At 52.7% G+C, this 25445-nt stretch overlaps 1 protein-coding gene across 7 annotated transcripts in view; it reads right to left on the reverse strand.

Moving 5' to 3' along the window:
* The window catches only part of ssh (Protein phosphatase Slingshot), a 123015-nt gene that overhangs the window by 7505 nt on the left and 90065 nt on the right, over positions 1-25445 (reverse strand). Inside the window, exon 1 of one of the 7 annotated variants that reach the window (XM_027357696.2) lies at positions 24307-24952. The exons of 2 other annotated variants lie outside the window; for them this stretch is intronic. In XM_027357696.2, coding sequence (XP_027213497.1) covers positions 24307-24527 — 221 coding nt within the window. In that variant the 5' untranslated portion in view covers positions 24528-24952. Of the gene's footprint in view, positions 1-10; positions 943-7138; positions 7372-23866; positions 23893-24306; positions 24953-25445 lie in introns of those variants that run through there. 4 more of the 7 variants (XM_027357697.2, XM_070122916.1, XM_070122915.1 and 1 more) reach the window with 4 other exon arrangements.

The following is a 25445-nucleotide window of genomic DNA, read 5'->3' on the forward strand; positions in this document are numbered from 1 at the left end:
GCACTCTTACCACGGCACCGCGAGCTGAGGCGCCGGCAGCACCACGCGCACAGGCGAGGGCAAAGGGTGCAGGTAGAGAGGCCCTGCCCAAGATTGGGTTTAGTCGCGCGGGAAAGATGGCTGCTCTCGTCTGCAACATTGTACATTGCAGGTATCTGTTGCAATTATAAAGAAGGCACATGAAAATGTTCTCCTCTGAACTGCTTCTTGAGACCGTAGCTGTAAATCAACTCTTTCGAAGCATCCGGGGAGATCCCGAAATTGTGTGGCTACATCCTCTCCCTCCGTTATCGCGTAAAAACACGCCTTCCTCTCACCACAAACGCATCACACACACACACAACTCTCCGATCCCCCTTCGACTCCTACGAGGCTTCCACACTTTCACTATCCCGCTTTTCTCGTGTCCAGTTTCCTCCTCCCCTCCTCTCCCACTGAGGGAGGAAGGTTCCCCAGGCCGCGTCGCTCCCAGCCAACTATGTTAATTAGTCCATATTAAAGGAATTTAACCGCCCGCAAGCTCTGTCATTCTCAGGAGATAATAATCCTATTTGTCCCGTCCTTAATGTGGCGAGGGTCGATCTCCCGCCCGACGCCTGCCCTGAAATCTCTTGTTGATGCTGTGGTTTGTTTCGGACGATGTTCTCTTTCGAAGGGCCTTTGATGTGACACCGAGAAATCCAAAGGCATTCGTGGATGCACATGTTCAAACACACGCACAAGCACGCACGCGCGCGGGCGCACACACATATATACATGCGGAATTCACATGTGTGTATGCGTGTGCCATGTTAACCTGTCTAACTACAGTGTTTCTACATATCTTTACTTTTTCAACCGACGTCTGTGAAAATTACAGCATTCAGACCCATATAATCAACTGATGAAAAAAGTGCATTAACATGTTTCGACATTTCTGTGAAAACAAATATTCAAAAATGAATCTGTGAGTAGAAAAACAGCTTCAGTCGTCCAGTATACTTTAGCTCTTCCATTCCCACCAGCACCAGTATCCCACAGTAACAGCACCGGTGATGGGTTCTCCAGAACTCCCTAAAACTGCTCAAGTACAACTACCCTGCACAACACAAACATAGGCCTGTGTGCCATTCCCGCGACAGGAACATCAAAGTAAGGGCAAAAGTGGCCTTAGAATCCCAAGCCCGCTGTGGGTCTCACTCCTTCCCCCGCCGCTGCCCCGCCCACCCCTTGCCCGCGGAGCTCCTCTCGACAATGAGAAGGGTTTTAGACTGGAAAAGGGTGGAAAGCTAAAGAGGTGGCCATCTGACCGTGGGTCATGTCGCACCGGAAAACTACATTCCCGAGCGAAAAAATGCACTTGGCAGGTTGGTGATATTACCTGAAAGGCTGACTGATTAATTGCGTTAATTACCTGGTATTGGGTAAAAAACAACAACTTAGTGATGATAATTAATTGAAATATGATGTTATTTCGCCATGCTTTAAGCCGCTCAGAAATGGCTCTTAGCATTGTTGAAGATGGAGTCCAGTGAAAGATCGGAGCAGAAAAAAGGAGATAACCGTAATTACAGAACGGAAGGGGAAGAAGAAAGGGAGGAATGTAAAAACAAAGTAAAAAGGAATCGAGTATTAATGAAAGAATAGTGTAGGGATCCTGCCGATGCAAACATCAAAACAAAAAGACGAACAAACCAAAAACCACGTTTACCCACAGACAGAGCAGTCTCTCCTCAAGGGTCGAGCCGGGTGGGCTAGTTAACACGAACGCCGCCCTAACTTTATAAAACATTCGGAGTCATTTTTGTGTTATGTCAAAAAGTGAAAGTGACGCACATGTGGAAGATGACAACAAGAGCCATGTGTTCCGTGCTGGTGCTCGGTTCCCCTTCCTCGCTCCTCCAACCCCCCCTTAGTAACCCCCCCCTCGCCCCCTTGATGCCACAGGGGCCCAGGCATATGCCCTTTGGCGCTTCATGTGGGTATCCGTGGACGGGTGCTGCCCACAGTGTCAAAGAACCGGTCGCCTGGGGAGGTCTGTGTATTAAGAGTGTGATAGCTTTGTGTGACGTGAGAGAAAAGCGAACGAGGTGCGTGGGATGGCACGGGCGGGGGAGCATGGGCGTATAGGCGCTGTCGGGAAAGCGAACTCATCTCGTATACATCTCCTCTTTGCTTTTCCTTTCACTCGAAACACATCGAGTCTCCTCAAGTTCGCACGGCTTCGCCCGCACCCAGTGTCAGCCGCCGTCTCTCTGTGCGAGATCCCCCCCCCCCCCCCCGTCTCCCCGTTGCCTTTCCTATTCCACAGCAACTCCGCCGCGCAAGTGCCTATTCATGCACGCACTTGCACGGCTTCTCTGGCATTGTGTAGTACGGTATTATCTCGCGTTAAGTAAAAAACGGTGCCCTTGGCTCTGTCCCCCACCGCGACCCTCACCTCGACCCCGGGCACCTGTATGGGCGTCTACAAAGGCTGCTGACATCAGCAAGTCCGCCGCCCTCTCTCTCCTCAGGGCGCCTGCCAACTCTTCACCCGTGCAAGTCAAACACCAACATCTCGAAAGTAACGCATACACTTGGAGTCGTTTTGAAAATAATGAGAGTCGAGCGACAATGAAACTCCAACGACCTTCAATCTAAACAGTCGCTCGTTCCAACCGCAGCAGGCTTCTCTGTGCAAGACACGCCCACTTCTTGGACTACAACCGCGCACAGCGGGCGGGCGGGTGGCGGTGGGGGTTGCTGCTTTTCACTGTGTACGTGGGTGTTCTCATGCTCCGTGCCCGTCTGGCTGCGCCGTCCTCCCACCCTCTCCAAAGCCCTCCACTTGCTTTCCCACTCCCTTCCGACGCCCGCCCTCCCCTCCTACCCGCTCTCCCTCCGCCTCTCCCACGCTTATCTGGCTTCCTCGCCCCCGCCGAGTCCTTCCTCACTCACGCCGCCACTTTCAGCCTGCAATTCGCACATAATCGCACAGCCGCTGTCTCCTCGTCCGAGTTGTTTATGGGTTCACGTGAGACGGATCCCACGTCTCAATGGCGCTGACTTTCCTCCAGCCCTTGCGGGAGCTGCTTCGGCGCAGGAGCTCTCACTTCGGGGAGGCTGAACAACACTCTTGCAGCCGAAACCTACTAGGCGTGATAAATCCAGCGGGTGATACGCTCAGCACGAGTGCCGTGTTAGATCACAGCGAAGCCCTATTGCATAAACAAACAAACGCAAATATACACGTAAATATACACGTGTACTCTAGAATCTATACTCGCTCGTTCCCGAGAAGCAGGATACGGTAGGTTCCCTTTAACATCTGTGAACTCCCTCCCCTGCTCTCCGTCCCCCGCCCCCTCTTCACACACGCGGGTATTTACGCCTCATAATAATTGCAGCGTATGTGCGGCTGGCGCACGACAAACAGCCCCCGGCAGACTGCGCCTCAACTACACGTGTCCGCTGCCGGCTGAAGTACCCACTCATCGCCGCGTCCAAGTGCGCAATATGGGTAGACCAGGGGCGGCGATAGCAGAATCTAGGACGATTTCGGGTGTAGGGGAAGGGAGGGGAGGGAGGGAAGGCGTTGAGGTAAAGGGGAGGCATTAGTGTGCACTGTGGGTTGAGCAGAAGTTAATAAGCACATCTCGACAGCCTTTCACCGCCCGGCCCCCATCGCCAAGCTCCTCGTGGCATCGAACACGCATGATCCCCAAGGCGTGGAGGGCCACAGTGCCACACCAACACCACTTGGACACAGGATGCCACTACACCAGGTGACGTCGTAGTACAACGAAACTGCCTCCTATCAAAATTCTCCCTTGGTGAGCATAGCCAAGGCGGCTTGGCAAAACCAGCAAGCAAGAACAAGTCCGGCTGTGAAAGCCACGGGGATCGGCCAGCGGTGTTGCCTTCCCCCTGCCCCTCGGTAACAAGTTCCAGCTCGCATGACGTTGCCGAAGTCACATACGCGCCTGGTGCAACAAGAATAAGTGAGCAACAAGTGAAGTCTTCCCATACAGGACCGCAAACTCCTTCTGAAGTGCTGCCCTTCCCTCATCCCTTTTCAACCCCTGCCCTTCGCTTACGCCTCGCGACTGCGGGGCTGCGGGCTGACCTTGGAGGTGAGGGGACTCGGAGGAACTGTTCGCGAGCGCGGCGAGCTCTCCCGCCCACTCGTGACAACGGCCATTCCCTTCCTTGCCACTTGGCGCGGATCAAGCAGTACGGCAGACCAAGAGCATCTTGCAGCGTGCTGAGTCCGCTCCTTCCCATATCGGCGATGACCAGGACATCGCCGAAGCTGGAGTGGCCATAACAGGAGGACATGGATCGCCGCGCCACTTGTCGGCCGGAGAAGTGGCCTCCCCTCCCCCGCCGCCCCCGTCCCTACAGGGTATGAAGGCAGGGGGAGGGGCCGGGCAGGGGTTCAGAGCATGCGGAGAGACACGTGACCATTGGGGCTGCACCTCAGACCTCTCCATGTTTTCTGTCCCTCTACAATATCTCCAAGCGATACACAGATTACTGTTATCAGTATCAACACCATCGTCGCAAAGCCACACGGAGATACCACGTAGATATCCTACCCCAGCCGCGAACGCAATGGGGGCGTGACCCGTAACAGGCACACATACAAAATGAAACGTATCGACAGGTATTACCAATACATGTCGTAATGTGTCAGCAACTGATTTCCCTCCCGTCGATGCCTTGGCCGCCCAACATTCTCTCATTTGACCCGTCCGCCCGGGACAGTTTCCACGTTGACACAGCCTCGCCTTTCCTTTCCCTCGCCGCGTGTGCTTCTGTTCCATTCCCGAAGGGCGGACAGGGAACAGAGAGGCGTGAGGAGGAGGCCGGGGCACGCCTCGCGAAGCTCATCTCCCTCGAGAAATTCCAAGAAATTCACTCGCCTGCCATTAATGTCAAATCATCTGAGTCAACAAACTTTAGAGAGAGCAAAAAAGGGGAATCGTGATATCCATTTAGTCACAGAGCTACGGACCGGCAGCCAGTGCCACGCCAGCCTACTTCTCGACGACCCTCGTTGTCGTGGTTGCGCCGCCCTTCGTGCTGGGTCATCCCTCTAGTTCTAAACCGGGAGTGTGTCTAGAAGGTTTAATGTTCAAATCTTCGCAGCTGAAATACAACGCTAGTCATGTTGCAATTATAATTTTTAGAACGCATCACGAGGTTCTAGGCTTTCACAAGAAATGTCTGCGCTCTGAGACTTTACATATTCAAATTAATGGAGTTAAGAGCAATTATTAAATAAACTAAATGTACCCCAGCAAAAAAAAAAAAATCAATCCACTGCCCCTTGCACATGCTTCTCTCGCCTCGTCCCTTGCTCCTCGCTCCCATTACGTCCCTCGGCAGTGCGGAGGGGTCAATGGCCACGTGTAGGATGAATGTCAAAAAATTAAAAGCAGAAAAAAATCAAAATACAAAAATTCAGAGATGGCAGAAGTGAAAACGAAATTATATTCGCTCATTTTTAATTTCAGGATTTCTTGTGAGCACCTGTTATCCAACCACTGGCGTTCCATCGCACGGCCTCTGTGAGCCGCAAACGCAACATGACGACGAGCGCGCAGTCGGGGCGTCGGTCCGCGCCGTGACCCGCTGCGCTCCGCCTGGCCTCCCGGCATGCCATCACGCCGCCGGCGTGTCATCGCGTTGCCGCCGAGTTCCCTCCACCCCTGCCCTTGCCGCCACCCCGTGGCCGACTTCTCACCCCTGCAATAAAACCGCTTCTCGAGTGGGCATCCGCATCTCGATCGGTGTCAATGGGCAAAAACAAAGCCAGGGGCTTCCGTTTACTCCGTCGGCCGAACCGGGGCCTCGTTCCCGCCCTACGAACTAGGTCACTCGATAAAGAACCAAGTTATCGAATCATAGGCTGAGGCGCGTCACATGCACCAAGGCACACTACGAAATGATGTTAAGCCCACTCCCCACCCCCGCCTCCTACCGTGCACATGTACCAAATACGTAATTATTACATTAGAGATGGTAATGTCAGCCTTTGATGCCGCCCCGACCCGCACCGCCGACGACGCCCCTCGCGTCGCATCACATCCCCGCTCCACTTGTGCCCACTGAGTCTTACTCCTCGCTGTGGGGAGGAAAGTTGGGGAGGCAAGGAGGGGAGGCAAGGGGGGGAGGGAGGGAGACGGAAACTGACCCACTCGGCCCACTGGCAGAATTACGGAGACTCCCAACGTGCCCCTTGAGCACAAGAGACAACCTGTGCGTGTCCGTGTGCTTTCCCAGGATGGCCAGATCCCGGGTCTCCTTCCGCGTCCATGGTAAGCGCTGCACGTGGCGTCACTCCCTCCGCGATTCTCTTATCACCCATCATCATGTCGTCCTAATTCTCTTTCCTCTCCCCGGCCGCGGAGAGTAGGGCGTGAGCGAACGGCGTGTGCGGAAGCAAAAACAAAGGAACCGAAGAAGAAACCCCGCGCGGCGCCGGGGCCCTCGCGAACGGCCAGCGACAACGCCAACGCAAGCACGAGCCTTCGAATCGTTATTTTCCTTGCTTGCAGGAAGCCGGCCGCTGGGAAATCGCAATGCCCAACGACCAACCCTTGCAACCAAGGCGCAAGGGCGGGGTGAAGCTCCACCGCGACACGGTTGACTGAGGAAGGGCGGACTGACGGCGATAATAATGGGCGGAGGTCGCCCGTGGAGGAAGGGAGGGCGGCGGAAAGCGGAGGTGCATGAACGAGGTGATGACCTGACTGACCTTATCCAGATCTCCGTTCCTTGCTCTAAGGTGTTTACATTTCTTCTTCTAAATATTACACAGGTCGCAAGAGAGAGAAAGGGACAAATAGAAGACCCGCTGACCCGATGGCGTGTTCATGTGTGTGTTGTAGGGGGGCACCCTATATCTTCACTTGTCACAAACAAACATCTGTGAACAAAATCTAGGTTATTTCAGGTCATCTGCCTTTTCTATGAAAGCTTTAAAACGGGAAAAAATAATTCTTCACTATAGAATTTGGCGACGGCGAAACAAAACCAAACCTCTTAAAAAAATCAAATCACTAAAAACACAAGCAAGACCAGGAAAACATCACATAAAAACATAATAAACAAACCAACGGTACACCAACAATAACAATATAACAAAAAACAACAGCTGACAAATATTTACGAGTCCCAACCGCAGCTCATTAGCATCCGCCCGTCCGCTGCCGTCGGGAAACGCAGCCTTTTACCGCTCCCGCCGGCAGCCCACCCGCGGCGGGGGGACTTCCGAGTTCGCCCGCCCGCTCCCGCCAGCGCGCAGGTGTTCTCGCCTCGCGGCAGGTGCGTCTCAGGGTAACGGGGGATCTCCGCAGAATCACACGCAATCATAAACCATTGATACATCTAGAGTTAGACAGAAAGAAAACCTCCAAAACAACAATAATATGCACGAAAGGGGATAGAACGAGAAAAAAAGAAAGATAAAAACAACGTCGACTTTCCCCTCAACCCAACACTTACCACTGGCGCCCCTTCCTACCTTCGCTCTTATCCCCTGACACACGATATCTTACCTGAAAAGATAAAAAAGAACACGTTAGACCAAACTCCTCGATCGGTTTTACATCAACACAGCGGCCTCTCTTACCGCGCTGACATAATACTATAAACAAAATAAAGAGTAACAAGTAATCGAGTAATCTGAAGTCACATGACACAATATGACTCAACACGGGAAACAATGCCGTGTTGGAAGGTCAATCACGACCGGACAAACACACGTCATGCGTCCGGTGTTTACATGCTGCCGGAGAATAATTCGAGAACTCTCGCATTTAAAACAAAGGTCACACTAGTCTTCTCTTTCCTGGGATCCCTAGACAGCCTCGCCGAAATCAGGTCAGCTGACCAACCAAAAGCTGTAGCTGGCCAGACTTCGGCGAGGCTGTCTAGGGATCCGAGGACAGAGAAGATTAGCGTGACCTTAGCTTGAGGTACGTGGCGCGGGCACCTTCACCCGAGGGGGGGGGGGGGGGAGTGCAACTACGACCTTCAGTTAGGCAATTACTGAAGAAAGAAAGGGAAGGGTGCGGACGGATGGAGGCGGAGTGAGCGATAGGGATGGAGATAGAGGGAAAGCGAGGGAGAGAGTGTCGAGACGAAAAAGTAGGAAGGAAATAGATAGATAGAGATAATGAGTTTGCCCTTCAAACTGTAAAAAGACATTACCTAGTTCAACTGTTCGAAGGTCCACATATTTTGCATATCAACCACTTTCACCCCAGGAATGATTCACCCGCCGACACACCTGTGCAAACCAGATACTTCAACACCGGATATGCGGGGACTAAATCAAGCAGGGTTTAAATGCCCCAGCAATCAAAACAGATGCCAAAGAGAGTAAATAATTTCAATAAATCGATCATTCTCTTAACCCTTTCCTTCTCCCTTGCGCACACCCCCAGCGCTCGCCATCGCCTGGATAACGGTTGCGTCATCGCGGACGTCTCACGCTGGGGCCGACGCTCGGCGGCTTTTCTCACGGCGGGAGAGGCGTGGGATGGCGGTGGGAGGGCCAGCGTGGCACTCCCCTTGCCCCCCCCTCTCTCTCTTTCTCTTCCCCCCTCTATCTCTCTCTCTCTTTCTCTTCCCCCCCCCCCTCTCTCTCTCTTTCTCTTCCCCCCCCTCTCTCTCTCTCTTTCTCTTCCCCCCCCTCTCTCTCAATTTCTCTTCCCCCCCTCTCTCTCTCTTTCTCCCCCCCTCTCTCGCTCCCTCCCTTTCCCTCTTTTACTCTCCCTCTCTCTCTCTTCCTCTCTCCCTCCTTTCCCCTCTCTTCCTCTTCCTCTCTCCCTCCCTCCCCCTCTCTTTCTCTTCCTCTCTCCCTCCCTCCCCTCTCTTTCTCTCCCCCTCCCTCTCTCTCTCTTTTCCTCTCCCACTCTCTCAGCAACATCAGACGATAAGCACGGGCTAGCGCCAACTACAACCACCCTGCAGCGTCGACACACCGCGTGCAAGAAACCCTTGTCCTGGAGGCGAGGGCGTTGATGAGCCACGGGGAAGCGCTGCAACGATCGCGTGCGACGGCGGCGAGCAGGTGTCAAAACGAGGCCACGTCACACGGATGCATACGGCACACGCATACAGGCACATGCACAGGTGGTATCTGTCCTACCATTACGAAGAAATGTTTTTTCGTGAGGAGATTCACATACTTACAGCCGCTCTTTTTGTTTCCTTCCCTCCTGATTCACTCATTCTCTCATTTTAACTCACTTACCCTCTCTCTCTCTCCCATGTCTATATATGCATTTACGACAACATGCGTGAATAATCGTGCTGGCCATCCACCCATCAACGCATTTTGCCCAAGAACTGGATGAAAGTCTTCCCAGGGTAGACTGGCGTGAACGAAACACGCTGTCAGGTTTCCAGGCAGTGTCGTAACGCCGCCAAGACGTGACGAGTCGGAAGTTGACTTGGTTCAGAGTTGGCCACAATTTGCTTTGCTTTCCGAATGCAAACTCCCCGACACTCCAAACTATCCTCCTCCTCTCCTCCCACCCCTACCCCCACCCCACCCCGACTGTGTCTTGGGCTGATGCAATCCCCCTCGTGCATACGATGGGACCTGGGAGCCGGGAAAGAACATCCGCGTTACTTCCCAGCCAAAGAGAAAGTAGCGACCGAGATCACATATGCGCGCTGCATGTGTCACACGGCGGTCGCTGTCAGTTATGATTGCATTATGCCAAGTGATACTTGGCTCCCCGAGGCAGGATCTGGTCTGCGCCTCGCTCCCTGCCCCGCTCCCACTCACTAGTGCAGGATAGATAAGTAGATAGAAAGATAGAGAGGGAGAAGGAGAGGAGAGGAGAGGAGAGGAGAGGAGAGGAGAGGAGAGGAGAGGAGAGGAGAGGAGAGGAGAGGAGAAGAGAGGAGAGGAGAGACGAGATGAGAGAAGAGACGAGATGAGAGAAGAGACGAGATGAGAGAAGAGAGAAGAGAGAATAGAGAAGAGAAGAGGAGAGGAGAGGAGAGGAGAGGAGAGGAGAGGAGAGGAGAGGAGAAGAAAGGCGAGGCAAGGAGAGGAGAGGAGAAGAGAGGAGAGGAGAGGAGAGAAGAGAAGAGAGAGACAGAAAAAAAAGAAAGAAAGAAAGAAAGAAAGAAAGAAAGAAAAAGAAAGAAAGACAGAGAGAGAACGGAAGAGAAATGAACCTTCACCGTCTCGTTATGATTAACGTTCTTATACTAAAACAAAAAAATATATTACCTCCTCCCCGCCCCCAACGACAACCTTTCACCGCCCTCGCCCGCCACGCCCTCCAGGCAAGAGCAGGCCCTGCCACGCCCGCGAGGAACACCGCCACGCCTTCCCGGTGCCACGTTTAAGGCAATGCAGCCCTGCCCGACCCTCCGCCCGCCAAGGCTTGCGGGAATTCGCGTGTGATTAAAAAGTTCGCTTTGGGAACGGGAGCTTCCGACGGTGAGCACTGTTGCTATAATTCTCACCGACGTTGTTGTTGTTGTTTTGCTGAAGATGATGTTTATGGTTATTATTACAATTACTGTTATTATCACCATTATCATTGTTACCATCAGCATTATCATTCCTATTGCTATTATCATTTTATCCACTATTTACCTCTCACGCCGACTAGAACCAGCGGCGTCGCGGAGGGCGTTGGAGAGGAAATCAAGAGCTTAGAGAGTCGTAAAAGGGAAATGGGAAAACCACGAGGGAAATGTGGGAAAGGGGCGAGCGGCGGACGAGAGATAGCATGTGCACCGGGCTACGTGACCGGAAGTCAAACAGTTAGGTGAGATGCATGACACGTGGCTGCCTGCCTCGGGTCCCAGGCACGGCGTGTTTACGTTTCTCTCTCGCTCCCTCTCTCGCAATCTCTCTCTCTGTCCCCCTCCCCCTTTCTCTCTCCCTCTCTCTTTCTCGCTATCTCTGTTTTTTAAACAAACACACACACACAGACAAATAGATAGAGAATATAATATAATAGGACCGAGATGGACGTAGACCTAAAGCGCCGCAGAGGTCCCCTCGGGCGGCGCGCGCAAGGGGCCGCTCGCAGCCCGACGGACCAGCCCTGCGCCCTGAGTCCTCCGAGAGCCATCTCCGCACAAGCCCGGGTCCGCCTCAATCTCGCGGCCGAGGATGGAGGTCCGAACAGACAGCGTGTACCTCATGATAATTCGGCCAAAGGGAAAGTCCGCTTGGATTTGCATCCCGGTGAAAAGGCGGTGAATGGAGGAAGAGAGGGAGCCCCGAAAAAAACCTGACCGCCTGTAAAACTGAAAGTGAAAGCACGTGGAGTCCAGACTACCAGCCTTTGGGCCACTTGGTGAGGCTCATCAGGAGCTGATAACAAATACCTGACACGGTATTGTTGCATATCCGCAAGGGTTAATTAGTATTATGCAACACAGGGATGGAGAAGGGGGGGAGGGCATAGGCGTGTCAGTTTTCCAGTTGTGTCATGGTGACACAATGGGCGCTGGCCAAATGGGAAGTCCCTATTTATCTGCATTATAAACGATGATTCACATGGATCCCATTTACGAACGTGCGAGCCTGTTACCGGGGAAAGACAATCGCCTGTATCCATGCGTCCAACTGAATCCCTTCAGATGCGTCCCCTTCTATTTCTCCCCCTGCCCCCCAGCCCCCCGCAACCTTGTGTCGGTGGCAGGTACGTGGCCTCGGGGCAGGTGGCCAGTCCTCTGCCGCGGCCATTTAAAACTCCCATTCATTGAACCGTCCGGAAAATCATACCCTTGGAGGCTCGGTGCTTTCTCCTCCGCCGCCAAGCCCAGAACGAAGGCAGTCCTTAATCCCCGTCACCACCACGGCGAACAATACGATCATAATAATAGTATTCATAATAATAATAATAATAACAATGAAAATTATAATAATAATAATAATAATATTATTATTAATAAAAATAATGACAATAATAATAATACACTAAAGCACCTCATATTCATGCTAAGGACGTTGCCTGCCCCGCCCCCCTCTCCCTCCCAAGCCAGTCTCCTTCGCCGGCGGATGAGCCAACACTCCCCCAGGGCGCGCCCATTCACCGGGAGCCCTTCTTGCGAGAACAGCCGGCCTATGAAGTACGCGGAATCAAATGCTCAGTCGACCGCTGTAACCCCTTCGGTCGAGGGAGAACAACTCGTGATTACGAAGCTGGGGAGATGGGAGAAAGGAGAGAAGGGAGAAAGGAGAGAAGGGAGAAGGGAGAAGGGAGAGAGGAGGGAGAAAGGAGCGAGAGGGCGAGCGAGGAAGGCTAAGAGGCCGCGCAGCTGACTCCCCGAACGACCGTTAAGAACAAGAGGAGGCTTGGGTGACTCGCGGGCGGCCGATCCTTTCATCAATCCCCGTTCCATCATCTCTCTTTTATCATTTACCTTACCTCCTCCCTTTTCCTTTCTCTTCTATAAAGCGAAAGGGAATAACGAAAAAGTACATTACAATCCCCGGCGCCCTTCACCCGCGTGTCCTTCAGCTCGGGGTAATTGTGTATCACGTCTCCCTAAAAGGCTAATTACTCAGCCGCTAACCATTATTTAGCTGCCTTTACGAGTAAGCCCATTTTCTGTCTATGCTTCGTCCGCTTTGGTTTTTGAACCAAACCAAAATCTCACCTAATTTCTCTTTTTCTCTGTTTCTTTCTCTCTCTCAGCCTCCGTCCAACCATTCTAGTCTGCGAAGCGGCTCACACACCCTACCCTTTCTGGACCCTAATTGTGTGCTTCTCTCCCATCCCTTCTGCTTGGCCCGCCTGTCAAGTGTCACGGTAATTGCCGCCCGAAGGCACAGCGACAAGCACCATTGCCGTCCATCCCCAACGCCTGTCTCTGTCAGAACCTGAGTAATTTTCTTATTAATGTGTAGTGCATTCACTACGAGACTTATTCTTCAATTCCCCAAGCACATGCCACAACATGGCTCCCCAAGTGACAAACGAGCGTCACAACAGAACCGCATGGACGAGGAAGAGGCGCCGGCGCAGCGACCAGCGGCGCAAGCGGGTCACACGCATTTCCTATTCACCTCGCACGATCGCCAATGCCGCACTGACGGTCCGGTGACGCAATCACTTGGCATAGTCACTCGCATGAGCTCCGCATGCATTCCTGGCGCAGCTGTTTGTCGAGAGGCACATTTTGTGAATGGCGGGAGGGGCGGCGCTAGCGACTCGTTCACCTTGGGGTTCGGGGGCGGTGGGAGGAAGAAGGGAGGCGGCGGGATGGAAGATGAGGAAGGGAGGAGGAGAAAGGAAAGAACGGAGACAAAGGATAGACCGAAGGATGGAGAACAGAGAGGGAGGCGAGTGTTACCACATGGGCGAAGTGATCCACATGGAAGGGAGTCCACGGGAGAGGCGACGAATCTCCAGAGCGAGTCCACAGCTGCATTCACCCACTCGCCCTAACCTTCAGCATCTGCCCACGCCTCGCTTCGCCGCGCTTCCAGACGCTTCAACCAAGGAGCGCTGCCGGGGCCTTACTCTCCGGCCAGGCCACTCCGGAAGCGCTGGCTCTCCTTCATTCATTCACATTCTCCCCTTCAATTCATTTTCCCCCGTCGGCCTGCGCTTCTTGTGGCCTGCCGCACCCTCTCGGCTCTCGGAAGTCCTTTGTTTCCTCACCCTTCCTTGTCTCTATCTATCTCAACTCTCTCTCTCTCTCTCTCTCTCACATTCCCTTTGTATGTATGTGTGTGCGTGTTTGTGTGTATACGGGTTTGTATGTGTGTGTAAGTGTTTGCGTGTGTGTGTGTGTACGTGTTTGTGTGGGTACGTGTTTGTGTGGGTACGTGTTTGTGTGTGTACGTGTTTGTGTGTATGTACGTGTTTGTGTTTATGTACGTGTTTGTGTGTGTGTACGTGTTTGTGTATGTGTGTACGTGTGTGTGTGCGCGTGTGTGTGTGCGTGTTTTTTCGTGATTGTGAATGATAGAATGTGTGTGCGTGTAATTGTGTGTGTATGTTGAGGAGGGTGTGCGTGCGTATGCTCTTTCATCTTTTCACGCGCGCTGTTTCCCAGCGGCGCGGCACATTACGCAACGACGGAGGCGCAGCAGTTCCGCAAATCCTCGCCGGTCCCCGAAGCCAACAGCTCACGGCTTCCGAGAGCGCCACGAGTGTCGCTTCGCCACACGTACAAACGCACGCGCGTGAGGCAACGATCACTTCCGCGTGGTCGAGCAAGTGAGCGGGCGGGCGGGCGGGCGGGCGGGCGCGACAGCATAAATGACCATAAATACTCGCATCGTAAAAAGCGGTAAACAGCCCCCGCCAGCGCCGAGCCAGACAATGACGGAGGACCCGCGTTCCACCCACACTCCCCCCCCCCCCCCCCCGACATAGGCACAGAGATATCCCCTTCCCATCCCCAGCAGCCCTTATCATCATCCCCCCGAGCGTGGGGACGCCCTCGAGGCATCCGATCGCAAGGCTCGCCAACTGGTCGCAGGAGCGGCGGCGCCCCGGGCTAGACACTGACGGCAATGACGCCCCGGGGCAGACACTCTAGGGACACGGTAATGGCGGCGGCGGCGGCGCTGGGATGAGGGGTCCTCCTGTGAAGCCGTCTTCCTTTCCTCCTCCTGCGACTCACGACCTCCCTGGGGCCTCCCCTGCAGGAGCCGAGACGTTGCGACTTCATGTGTGGCCGCCTTTGAGGGGAGGGAAGGGAGTGAGGGTTGAGGAGAGGCCGAGGACGGAGAGGACGATTGGGAGAACAAGATAAGTGCAAGGAGTGGATGCGAAAAAATAAGATAAGAAAACGACGAAAAGAAAAAAAGAAAGAAAAACAGTGAGAAAGGGAAGTCCACGCCCTCATGCAAGCCTCAGAGATTGTAACTGTGTAATTCTCTCATTTGAATATTTCGACAGCAGCGTTTCCCACGAGAGGCGGCCACTCCGCGCCGGCCGCCGCCCAACCTCTCTCCGGGGATCCCTCGCAACGCCGCGAATCTCCCGAGTGTGGTTCGTGTACTCTGGCTATTGCTGAACGAAGCGAGAAGCTCGGCACCCAAACCTACTTCGAAAACGTTGATAAAGTGATGTCACTCTTGAGACGTGGACATGTCGGCCGCCCCAGAAGCCCGCCAGAAGGAAACCAGAGGGCGCCCGCCCGTGCCCCTCTCCGCGCCGAGCAGGATGTGGCGCGCGAGGCCGAGGGACAACGCGGCATTGTGGCGCTATCGAACACCTTCCCAAATATGCGCGAATGCTGCAAGGTCCATGCTAATGGGGCCCGCCGTGCATGATATTTCCCCATCCTCCATATTCTGCAGGCCCCCGTTCTCCTGAGCGGCCTCTCGGAGGCCCGGCGAGCCTGCGTCCTCGCTCACCTTTGGCCCTTGCGCGGCTGCAGGCACCGCCACTTCCCTGGCCCAGCCCGGCGACTGCTCAGGCAACGGGCGCCCATGTAAATGCTGATGAATAATAGGCATACGACTGTATGAATAATAAATTAATTACGAAAGGGTAGTGGCAGTAATAATAGCAGTAAAATTGGTTTGCTGGTAGTAATGGTATTGGAGGTGGTGGAGATAGTGGTGGAGGTTGAAATAAAGATGTTAGTGGTTGTAATAGTGGTAGCAGCGGTAATAATAACAATGATAAAACTATTTACACGAGAGAAGAGACCAAAAGGCATCCTCAGCTTCCTCACGGAACTGCCACAAAGATTCCGTCTCGCGAGCCGCTCCGCCCAGACAGGTCTGCAAGGAAGCCCAGGGAGGCAGGCAGCGTCGCGGGCCACAAAGGAGGCAGCCACAAAGACACAACATGCACGAAGGCCGACGCGAGACCACCGCGAAGACACACAGACCAGCATGCAAACGGCCACAAAGAACGCCAGAGACCGACATGCGGGAGCATATAAGGCGCGGAGGTTCCTGGCCCTTCCGTCTGCAGGTGCACGTTGGAGGCCAGGGCGGAGGGCGGAGGGCGGAGGGCGGAGGGCGGAGGGCGGTGGGCGGTGGGTAGGTGGGGGTGGCGGGCGGCAGAGACGGCCAGGTGGGTGGCGTGTCACAACCTTCTCCACTAGAGTTTCCTGTTAGCCCACCGCAGGAGGAGGAGTGGGTATGGAGAGGGGGGGGCGTATTTTTTCTTGAGCGGTAAATGGAGGAAGCAATAATATATGCGCAGGCATGAATAGACGAGGTCTTACGTCTTCGGCTAATATGAAGTGTATGACGTCAAATATAACAGTAAATTAACAGGTCAATTTCCCTTCGAAATTAAACTGATGCCTACACTGATGCGGATCTAATAAACTTGATATCAAAAGGGAAATCAACGAGGGTATCTGCAATGATAAGTCACACATACATACAAGCATACATACATAGATACACACACACACACATAAACACACATACACACTCACTGGCACTCCCACTCATTCATTCAACCACTTTACAATTCACTCCCTCCCTCATCTTCCCTTTCACTCACTCCTTCATCTCATTTACCATCTTTTCCACTCACTCCCCCACTCACCCTCTCTTCCACTCACTCCCCCACTCACCCTCTTTTTCACTCACTCCCTCATTCATACTCTCTTCCACTCACTCCCTCACTCACCCTCTCTTCCAATCACTCCCTCACTCACCCTCTTTTCCACTCACTGCCTAACTCACCCTCTTTTTCACTCACTCCCTCATTCGCCTTCTATCCCACTCCTCCTCTCTCCCATGAGCCCCATCACTCCCGCTTTCACTTTCTATCCCACCCATCCTCTCTTTCACTCGCCCCCTCACTCCCTCACCCATTCCCCCACTCCCTCACCCTCCCAGCCACAAAGACGTGCATCGGAGGGAAGGGAGAGCGACTGAAGAAGACTGTGCCGCGGGTGCCTGGTCGCCACAAGGACAGGCACCCGTACCTTGCCACTTCCTCGTACCGGCCGCGCCTGATCCCCAGAAATAGCATTATCATTAACAAGTGGACAAACGCAAGAGCGCTTACACTGACTTTTATGCAATCGCGCAATCTAATAGGAAGACGAGAGACGGAGTGGTTATACTGCATATAATATTTCATATAATTTTACACACAAACATGCATATGTAGAAATGTGTCTGGGGGTAAGGGGAAGGAGGAAGAGGGAGGGAGGGAGAGATAGATAGAAATAGATAGAGAGACTATATATGAATATAAAGGCAATGAATAAATAATGAAAGAAATAATATATAAACCATAAATAATCGAGAAAAAAAACAATAAGCCAACAAACCAATAAAAAGTAAACAGGCCAAAACAAACAAATAAACAAACAAAGAAACTATACACACGTAAATGGATTACTCACCAATCTATAAATATCAAGTGATTATTATTAAGAGAAAGAGAGAAAGAGGCGAAGCGATGGGGGAGCGGGGGAGGGGGAGGGGGATTAGCCTCACCACATATTACATAAACAAGCAATAGTTTCCCCACGCAGCGATAGCCTCAGCAGTCACGCCGTCGGAGCACGCGCCTCTTGCCTTATAAGGTAGTGAAGTCGGCTCGCTACCCTCCCTCCCTCCCTCCCTCCCTCCCTCCCACCCTCCCTCCGCGCCTCTGTCATCCACATCGCGGAAACAATCTTCCCCTCCCCCTCCCTCCCTCCCTCCCTCCGCGCCTCTGTCATCCACATCGCGGAAACAATCTCCCTCTCCCCCTCCCTCCCTCCACGCCTCTGTCATCCACATCGCGGAAACAATCTCCCTCTCCCCCTCCCTCCCTCCCTCCGCGTCTCTGTCATCCACATCGCGGAAACAATCTCCCTCTCCCCCTCCCTCCCTCCCTCCGCGTCTCTGTCATCCACATCGCGGAAACAATCTCCCTCTCCCCCTCCCTCCCTCCCTCCGCGTCTCTGTCATCCACATCGCGGAAACAATCTCCCTCTCCCCCTCCCTCCCTCCCTCCGCGTCTCTGTCATCCACATCGCGGAAACAATCTCCCTCTCCCCCTCCCTCCCTCCCTCCGCGTCTCTGTCATCCACATCGCGGAAACAATCTCCCTCTCCCCCTCCCTCCCTCCCTCCTCCCAAAACGCTTCCCTCCCAAGCCTATCGGAAAGCAAATGCCGAGAGGACTCCGTCACTCTTCCTGCATCCGTCCCCGCCTTACTTGGCAGACCCCTCGCAGCTTGGTAATCCCGTTCGGAGCAATTCCTTCGGCGTTTTCCTGCAGGAAGGAGAGTTGCGGGGGGTGGGGAGGAGGGGAGGAGGGGAGGAGGCGTGAAGGGGAGAGGGGAGAGGTGGCAAAGGAATTGGTGTGTTGGTGTAGAGCAGTTCTGGCAGACATTACCCTGGCCCTATACATACACTCGGGTTTGCGAAATCTGCATCCTCGTTCCCCGCAATGAAACCTCTCTCTCCCCACTCCATCCCCAGGGGCAGCGCCGCGCCTGGCCAGCCTCTCCTCCCCGTGGTAAAGAGGTTATGAGGGTGAGGATGACCAGGCAGGTGGCCCGGGCTCAAGGGGGAGAGGAGGGCGGAGGGGAGGGGGTCTGCGTGCATGCATGCGTGGGAATTCTGGCGCAGAGTCGGGCTGTCCAGGAGCGGACGGCAATCGCGTGGCGGGTGGACGGGCAATTTCCAAAGGCGGCGGGGGAAGAATGAGGAAATGTGAGGGGAGAAGGAGGGAACCTTTGCGCGTGGCGAGCATGGGCAGGCGGTGGCGGGGAACCTTCACTCCGTATTTGGCGAGGCTCCGCGACGAAGGGGACACAGCGGCATGAATGGCGGGCGGGGCGCGGCGCTCCCTTCCCTCTCTCTCCCTTAAGCTGGCTCTCGACGCACGAACGTACACACGCACGCCAAGAATGGCACCCAAGACCATGTCAACCCGGTACCTGTAAGTGCCGCACCCGAACCGCACTCAGGCTCAGGCCCCGGCGCCTAATAAGGGGCTACCTTCACCTTCCTCACCCACGACGTTTAAGCTACATTCGTATTCTCTCTCTCTCTCTCTCTCTCTCTCTCTCTCTCTCTCTCTCTCTCTCTCTCTCTCTCTCTCTCTCTCTCTCTCTCTCTCTCTCTCTCTGTGTGTGTGTGTGTGTGTGTGTGTGTATGTGTGTGTGTGTGTGCGCGTGTGTGTGTGAGACTTTTTATTCATAAGAGGCAAGTTCCTGGTGCCCCGAGAAGCACAAGAAGCCCCGTAACCTTGTTGGCACCTTGGACGCAACGCAAAATCCAGGTCGGGGAAGGGATGCCCTGCGTACACGGCGACCCTCTTACTCTCTTCGTGGTCGCGGCAACTCCACCTGTTCGCTACTTTTTCCCCTTTTCTTGAACACTTGTAAAGCATCCCTATCCGTCATCAGATTAGAGGAGGAACACGGTAGCCGCCGTTATCTTAGGCCGTCATCTTAGGCCGTCATCTTAGTGACGTCACTGACGCCGATAACAACGATAAGACAAACCCAAACAACAAGAGCAACAAGGGCCGGACGTGCGAGACCGACGACGTTTATCCGCTTGCCAACGACCTTGACACTTCGCCAAACGGTCATTATCGGAGCCACTTGCACGCTCCTCGGCGCAACAAGAGCTTGTGCTGCAACACTCACTGCATTAAATCGCGGATCCATCTCAGGCCGTCATTGTAACTGCAATTACAGCTGCTATTGCATCTTACCCCCTCCCCTCCCTTCACCTCCAAGAAAAAAATCTCGCCAGAGGGAGAAAGAGCGCGAGGGAAGTAAAAACTACACATTAGAATATAACGCAGATGTTCCCGCTCTCGTCACGAGCAATGCAATGGCGTGAATCCCACGGGCTAATACCTTCATATTTAGTTACGAAAAACCCGCGCGCGCAAGAACGCCTCCTCCATCGAGAGAAAGGGCGCCATCTGTCAAGCATGGAAACCGTGCATCATTTTCGCTACAATTACTGGATACGAAAGTCGAGGTGGATGTTTACCCGCGGTGCACTTTCTACGGCGCCGAGACGCGTCCCCCGCAGGCCGGGCGCGGGGGCGAGCTTATCTCTGGTTATCACCGGCACTGATTCGTGAGGCTGAGGAAGTGGAAAGAAGAGAAAAGGGGGAAGGGGGAAGGAAAAGAGGGAGAGAGAGGATGGAGAACAAAGAAAAGGAGGAGAGGGAAGGAAAAGAGGGAGAGAGAGGATGGAGAACAAAGAAAAGGAGGAGAGGGAGAAGAAAAGGGAGAGGCAGAGAGAGAGGAAGAGAGGAATAGGAGAAAGGGAGGGAGGGAGAGAGGGAGAGAGGGAGGGAGGGAGGGAGGGAGGGAGGGAGGGAGGGAGGGAGGGAGGGGGAGAGAGAGAGAGAGAGAGAGAGAGAGAGAGAGAGAGAGAGAGAGAGAGAGAGAGAGAGAGAGAGAGAGAGAGAGAGAGAGAGAGAGAGAGAGAGATCACACGAAGCTTTCCTAAAGACGAACTCCCTTCCTATCGCAACAAAACTCCCGCCAGATCTTGCACCGCCTTCTGCCCCTGAACTCCTCGGTTTGGATAAGATAACATTCTTCTTATCATTCTTGTAAATAAAGCTTTTGGCAAAAATACTGTGTGCTGATTCAGATGTAAATGGATAATTATCATGCAATAATCAAGTACAATAACAAAATGAAAACGTCAAGAAAGAAAAAAAAAAAAAAAGAAAAAAAGAAAGACAGAAGAAACAAACACATATATACACGAGTGTGTGTGCTGTACATGTGCATGTGTGTGCGTTTGTATGTGCTAATGCCTTCGCTGCCCTCCCCGCGCGGAGTTAACTATCCCGCCGTGCTCTCCGTTTCGCTTCCTCCCCCGATATCGCTTCCTCTGTCCAGGTGAGGCTAAGGGAAGGTGCTCTTCGTTTCCGTCTTTTGGGGAAGGCAAACATCAGCAAAGAAAAAGGTCAAAGCGAACAAACGACCTCGTGAGAATAACAAAGATGACCTATAAAGTTTATTCTAATAAACAAGAAGAGGAATGCAGCAAGAGAACTTCCCTCAGACAAAGCCCTGTCAGGAGTACCCCAACGCCCGGGCGCCAAATGCCCCCATGCCCCGCCCCGCGCGACAACGGATGGTCTTCCCGCCAAACGCCGCCATTCATCCAACCATACCTCGCCCTATTTCCTTCCCCTTGAGGGATTTCTTGAATATAATCTTGGTTTATCCGACAAATGGAGGATATTAAGCATTAAGAAAACAAGAGCGTCGGTGCGCGGAGCCAGCCGAGAATAATGTGGACCAATTTTAGAAGTGAAAGTGACGGGCAAGGGATGTAACTGTCGCATGCGCCCAACGGACAAATCTCTCTTACGGCCAGTATTCAGTTTCACGAAGTTTAAATGACTCACGCACAAGTATGAAAGTAATTTTCTTCAAATTAATATGATGCCCGCTTAATCATCTGAAGGTCGGTTACAGTTCTCGCGCCAACGGCCAGCGTGTGACCGCGTGGGCGGAGTCATGAGGTCGAGCACACCGAGCGATTTAAATCCCCCTCCTTCTCTACCTCGACCTTCCCCACCCCCTTTCCCCTCCCCTGCCCGGCCCCACGGTGCCTATTTTGGCCACGAGACGTTACATTCAGTAACACTTCAACCGCTTCTCTCGCGGTGACCGGGGGAGGGGCACCGCGAGGAGGGAAACGGCGAGAGCGAGGATGCAGTTCTCGCTGGAGGGACGGCCGACCACGAACGGTGAGGCCAATACCTTAGCCCTGAGCATAATGGCCGATATCGCCTTCTCCGATTTCCAACCTACATTTTCCGCCGTTAACACCTCCTCAATGCAGCTGCGACCGCAAGAGCAACTTCCTCGCAGAAGAGCAAGACCGCAAGCCCCGCAAAGCACTCATTCGATCTAGAAAGAAATATGCTAGAGGAGCACACACATACACACATGGCTCGTCCATGCCAAAATATAAATACATCAAAACTCACAGTCTTACGCAAGCTCTTATGCAATCCGACGCACGCCTCTTTATGTAACGGAATAATGCGAAACCGCAAACGGCGACCGATCGCCCTCGCAGCCCTTGCCTCCGACCTTCCTGTATTTCTCAATCGCCGTCACCCTGACACTACCGAACGAGAGTCAAGGATCCAAACGTTAAACGCCCGAGCCGGGCACGCGGGCGACAGCAAATCTCGGGCGGGGCAATCAGCGCCGGACCGCGGATCGGCTGCGAGGGAATATGATCGCGTCCCCGACGAGGCTGAGGCCCCCCGCGCATGACCTGCCGTACTCACTCATCCGCGTGACGAAAAGGATCAGGGCTGTCGTCTTGGTCACAGGGGCGAGGAGAGGGCGACGAAAGCAGCGGAGCCTCCCCGTCATTCCACGCCCGAGCGAGGGCTGCCCATCCTGCCCGCCCGGTGCCCCATCCGTAACCGACCTCCTCCGTCACACACCTGCCCGACCACGCGCGTCGGGTATCAACTACCACACAAACCCATCGATCCTTCCCCCTTCGCGATCTCAACTTCCCCGCGAATGTTCTGATCCTCGCGAGGCTAAAAATAGAACAAGAATATAACACCCTTCAAGGAATGCACAGCGTCAACCTTTCTCCTTGCACAACAAAGCGACTTCGGCACACACCCTCCCTACACCCGAGTCCTGAACAAAGGATCGCCTCGTTGGAACAATGAACAGAACAGCCGCTGGACATCTCTGATACGGCATTGTCTCTCTTTCGCGAACTAAAATAACTCTCCAAAAGGAAATAATTAACCGAGACAATAAGAAGATAAAAATCATAACACCAAGCATACACTATGGCCTTTCTCCTTGAAAGCCACAACCGAAACAAAACCAGACTGAAACCAATGTTACCAGAAAACCCAAACGAAAATCTAACACGTGTAACAAGCCAGCGTCACGCCCACATCGCAGCCACCAGCCCAGCGCATGATTCACGGCAAATAAACAATCATTAATGGCCAATACGCGCGGAATCTCGTCTAACGTGGCAGCATTCGGAGCCAGCGAGTCACTCTGCGCGAACGAACATGAACTCGGAGGAGGTGACAAAGCAAGGTTGCCGAGGCGTAACATCCTGCAATATCCCTAAGGAGCGAAGGAGCTGCAAGTGATGTGTGCAGGACGAATCCAGGAAGCGCTGATGCAACGCGTGGGAGGCAGGGAGGGCAAAACATATACATATAAATTGATAGGTACATACACACGTGCATAAACACACACATACACATAAATATATATATATATATATATATATATATATATATATATATATATATATATATATATATATATATATATATATATATATATATATGTATGTATATATGTATATAAATATCAAAGTAATAAATAAATATACATGTATTATGAGCGTGTGTGTGTGTATGTATATATATGTAAATATATGTATACATTTGTATATATGTATTAAATATATGGTTATAAATATATATACATATATATATATATATATATATATATATATATATATATATATGGATATAAATAAATATATATATATATATATGTGTGTATTATTTATTTATTTATTTATTTATTTATTTATCTATATCCATATATATATATATATATATATATATATATATATATATATATATATATATATATATATATATATATATACACCATACACACGCACACCTATTTATTCAGTAGATACGTAAAGGTTCACCCTGTATTTAAAACTTTATCTAACCCTTTTTAGTAAAACATCCTACACTTCTCCCATTCCCTCAGTGCTAATTTAAGGACATCCCTCCCTTTATTTTCGGACTGCTGATAAGATAAGCGCAGCGAGCAGCATCTCATTAGCATCCTGCCGAGCACCAGCAACGGGCATCCTCCCCCCCCCCCCACTCCCCCTGAGGTCCAACGCCTCACAAGGCATCGCGGGACATACATCACCTCCTTCAGCGAGTCCTTCCACTTACCTCCTCCACATCCCACTAAGGCCAGGATTTTCATTCTAAAAGCGACACCGATGACGGAACAGCTCTAACCACGCTCTCTGGTGTTATACATTAAAGATCACTTCACTCCCAAGGTGTTAATTGGATGCACGCGCTATCACAGCCGTTATCTAAATGACATCCAGGGAAATCTGGTCCCGCGGGCACACAGACAGACAGAAATACCAGCGAAGCGTTCAACATCACCAACATAACCACGTAACACCCAACATAACGACACAAAATTCAACATAGCCACGCAACGTCCACCACATAACCACACAACACCCAACATAGCCACGCGACGTCCATCAACATAACAACACAACATCCACCAACACAACCACGCAACATCGGCCGACATGAGTGACACGGACCACGGGCCCAACAAGCGCACAGGTACACGTGGAGAGGACAATTACCTGGCGGGGTAGTGGACCACGACGGGGTCATTCTTGGCGTTTCTGTGGTTGTTCCTCCTCCACATGTTCTCCTTCTCGCGCCTTTTGTTCTTGCGCCGCTCCTTCTGAAGGGCGCGGACCACCATCACGGACTTTTCGCACCCGATCATCAGGTTGGGGTTTTGGCACTCCAGGGGCACCAGGGCCATGTTGCTCCCCGGGCTGTCCTTGCTGTACTTCATCGTGGAGACGCAGCGGAACCTTCACTCACACTGATCACTCTTTTCACTCACTCTAGTTGCACTTGCGGATATTTACTCGAGAGACGCTGGCAAAACGATTGCAATGAATTTTGCATCACAGACGAGTTTCAGTTTTGGGCAACTATTCCTTGCGGTATGTCTTGAGAATTTGGTAAAGGAAAAAAAAGGTTCACCGTTTTCTGCGGTGCTTTGAAGCAAACTGTAACCTTTCTGGTAGGTAGCTGAAGTCCCTAACAAAAGGCTTGATTTCTGGGACCATGACACAAATATAAGGTGTATTCCTTAGCGCGCGGCACAAAAGACAACGTGGTATCGAGCAGCCGGCCGCGCGCCTTCCTTGCACGGCGGCACCAGCTAGACTGAGGCTCGCGAGGCGGGACACGACCAGGCTCACCACCAGCTGATCGCTGCGGAGCCCGCTGCTTGGCGGCGCTCCCAACACACGCGCACGCACGAACGAACTCACCCATCTCCTGATGCCACAAACACGTGCTTTATGCTCCTAACAAACTACATAAAAGTCATGTTCCCAATATATACCAAGATTCATTTTGAGCTCAGAAGGGGCTTCGGGCAAACGAGTTAGCGGCAATGGAAACCGCGCTCTGCAGTGGTTAGACACCCGAGGGCACTTGGCAGAGTGCCACATTGCAGCCATAACCATTGTTGCAGGTAGGTTGGGAAGAGAGAGCTGGTCAGAAGGACTGCAGCACACACGCCACGACCTTCTCCTACACATTTTATTCCGATGCGCACAGGTGTGGCAGCCAACCACACATGGCGATAAATGGGTGGGCTCACCCGACCTCTGGCCCTTCCTACCGCGCCAAACCTGCCCATAACAGCCATCGCTCTCATGCGCTGACGCCTCCAGGGACGTCTTAATACACTGCAATA

This window comes from Penaeus vannamei, chromosome 6 (assembly GCF_042767895.1).
Source record: "Penaeus vannamei isolate JL-2024 chromosome 6, ASM4276789v1, whole genome shotgun sequence".
In the NCBI taxonomy this organism is placed as follows: domain Eukaryota; kingdom Metazoa; phylum Arthropoda; class Malacostraca; order Decapoda; family Penaeidae; genus Penaeus; species Penaeus vannamei.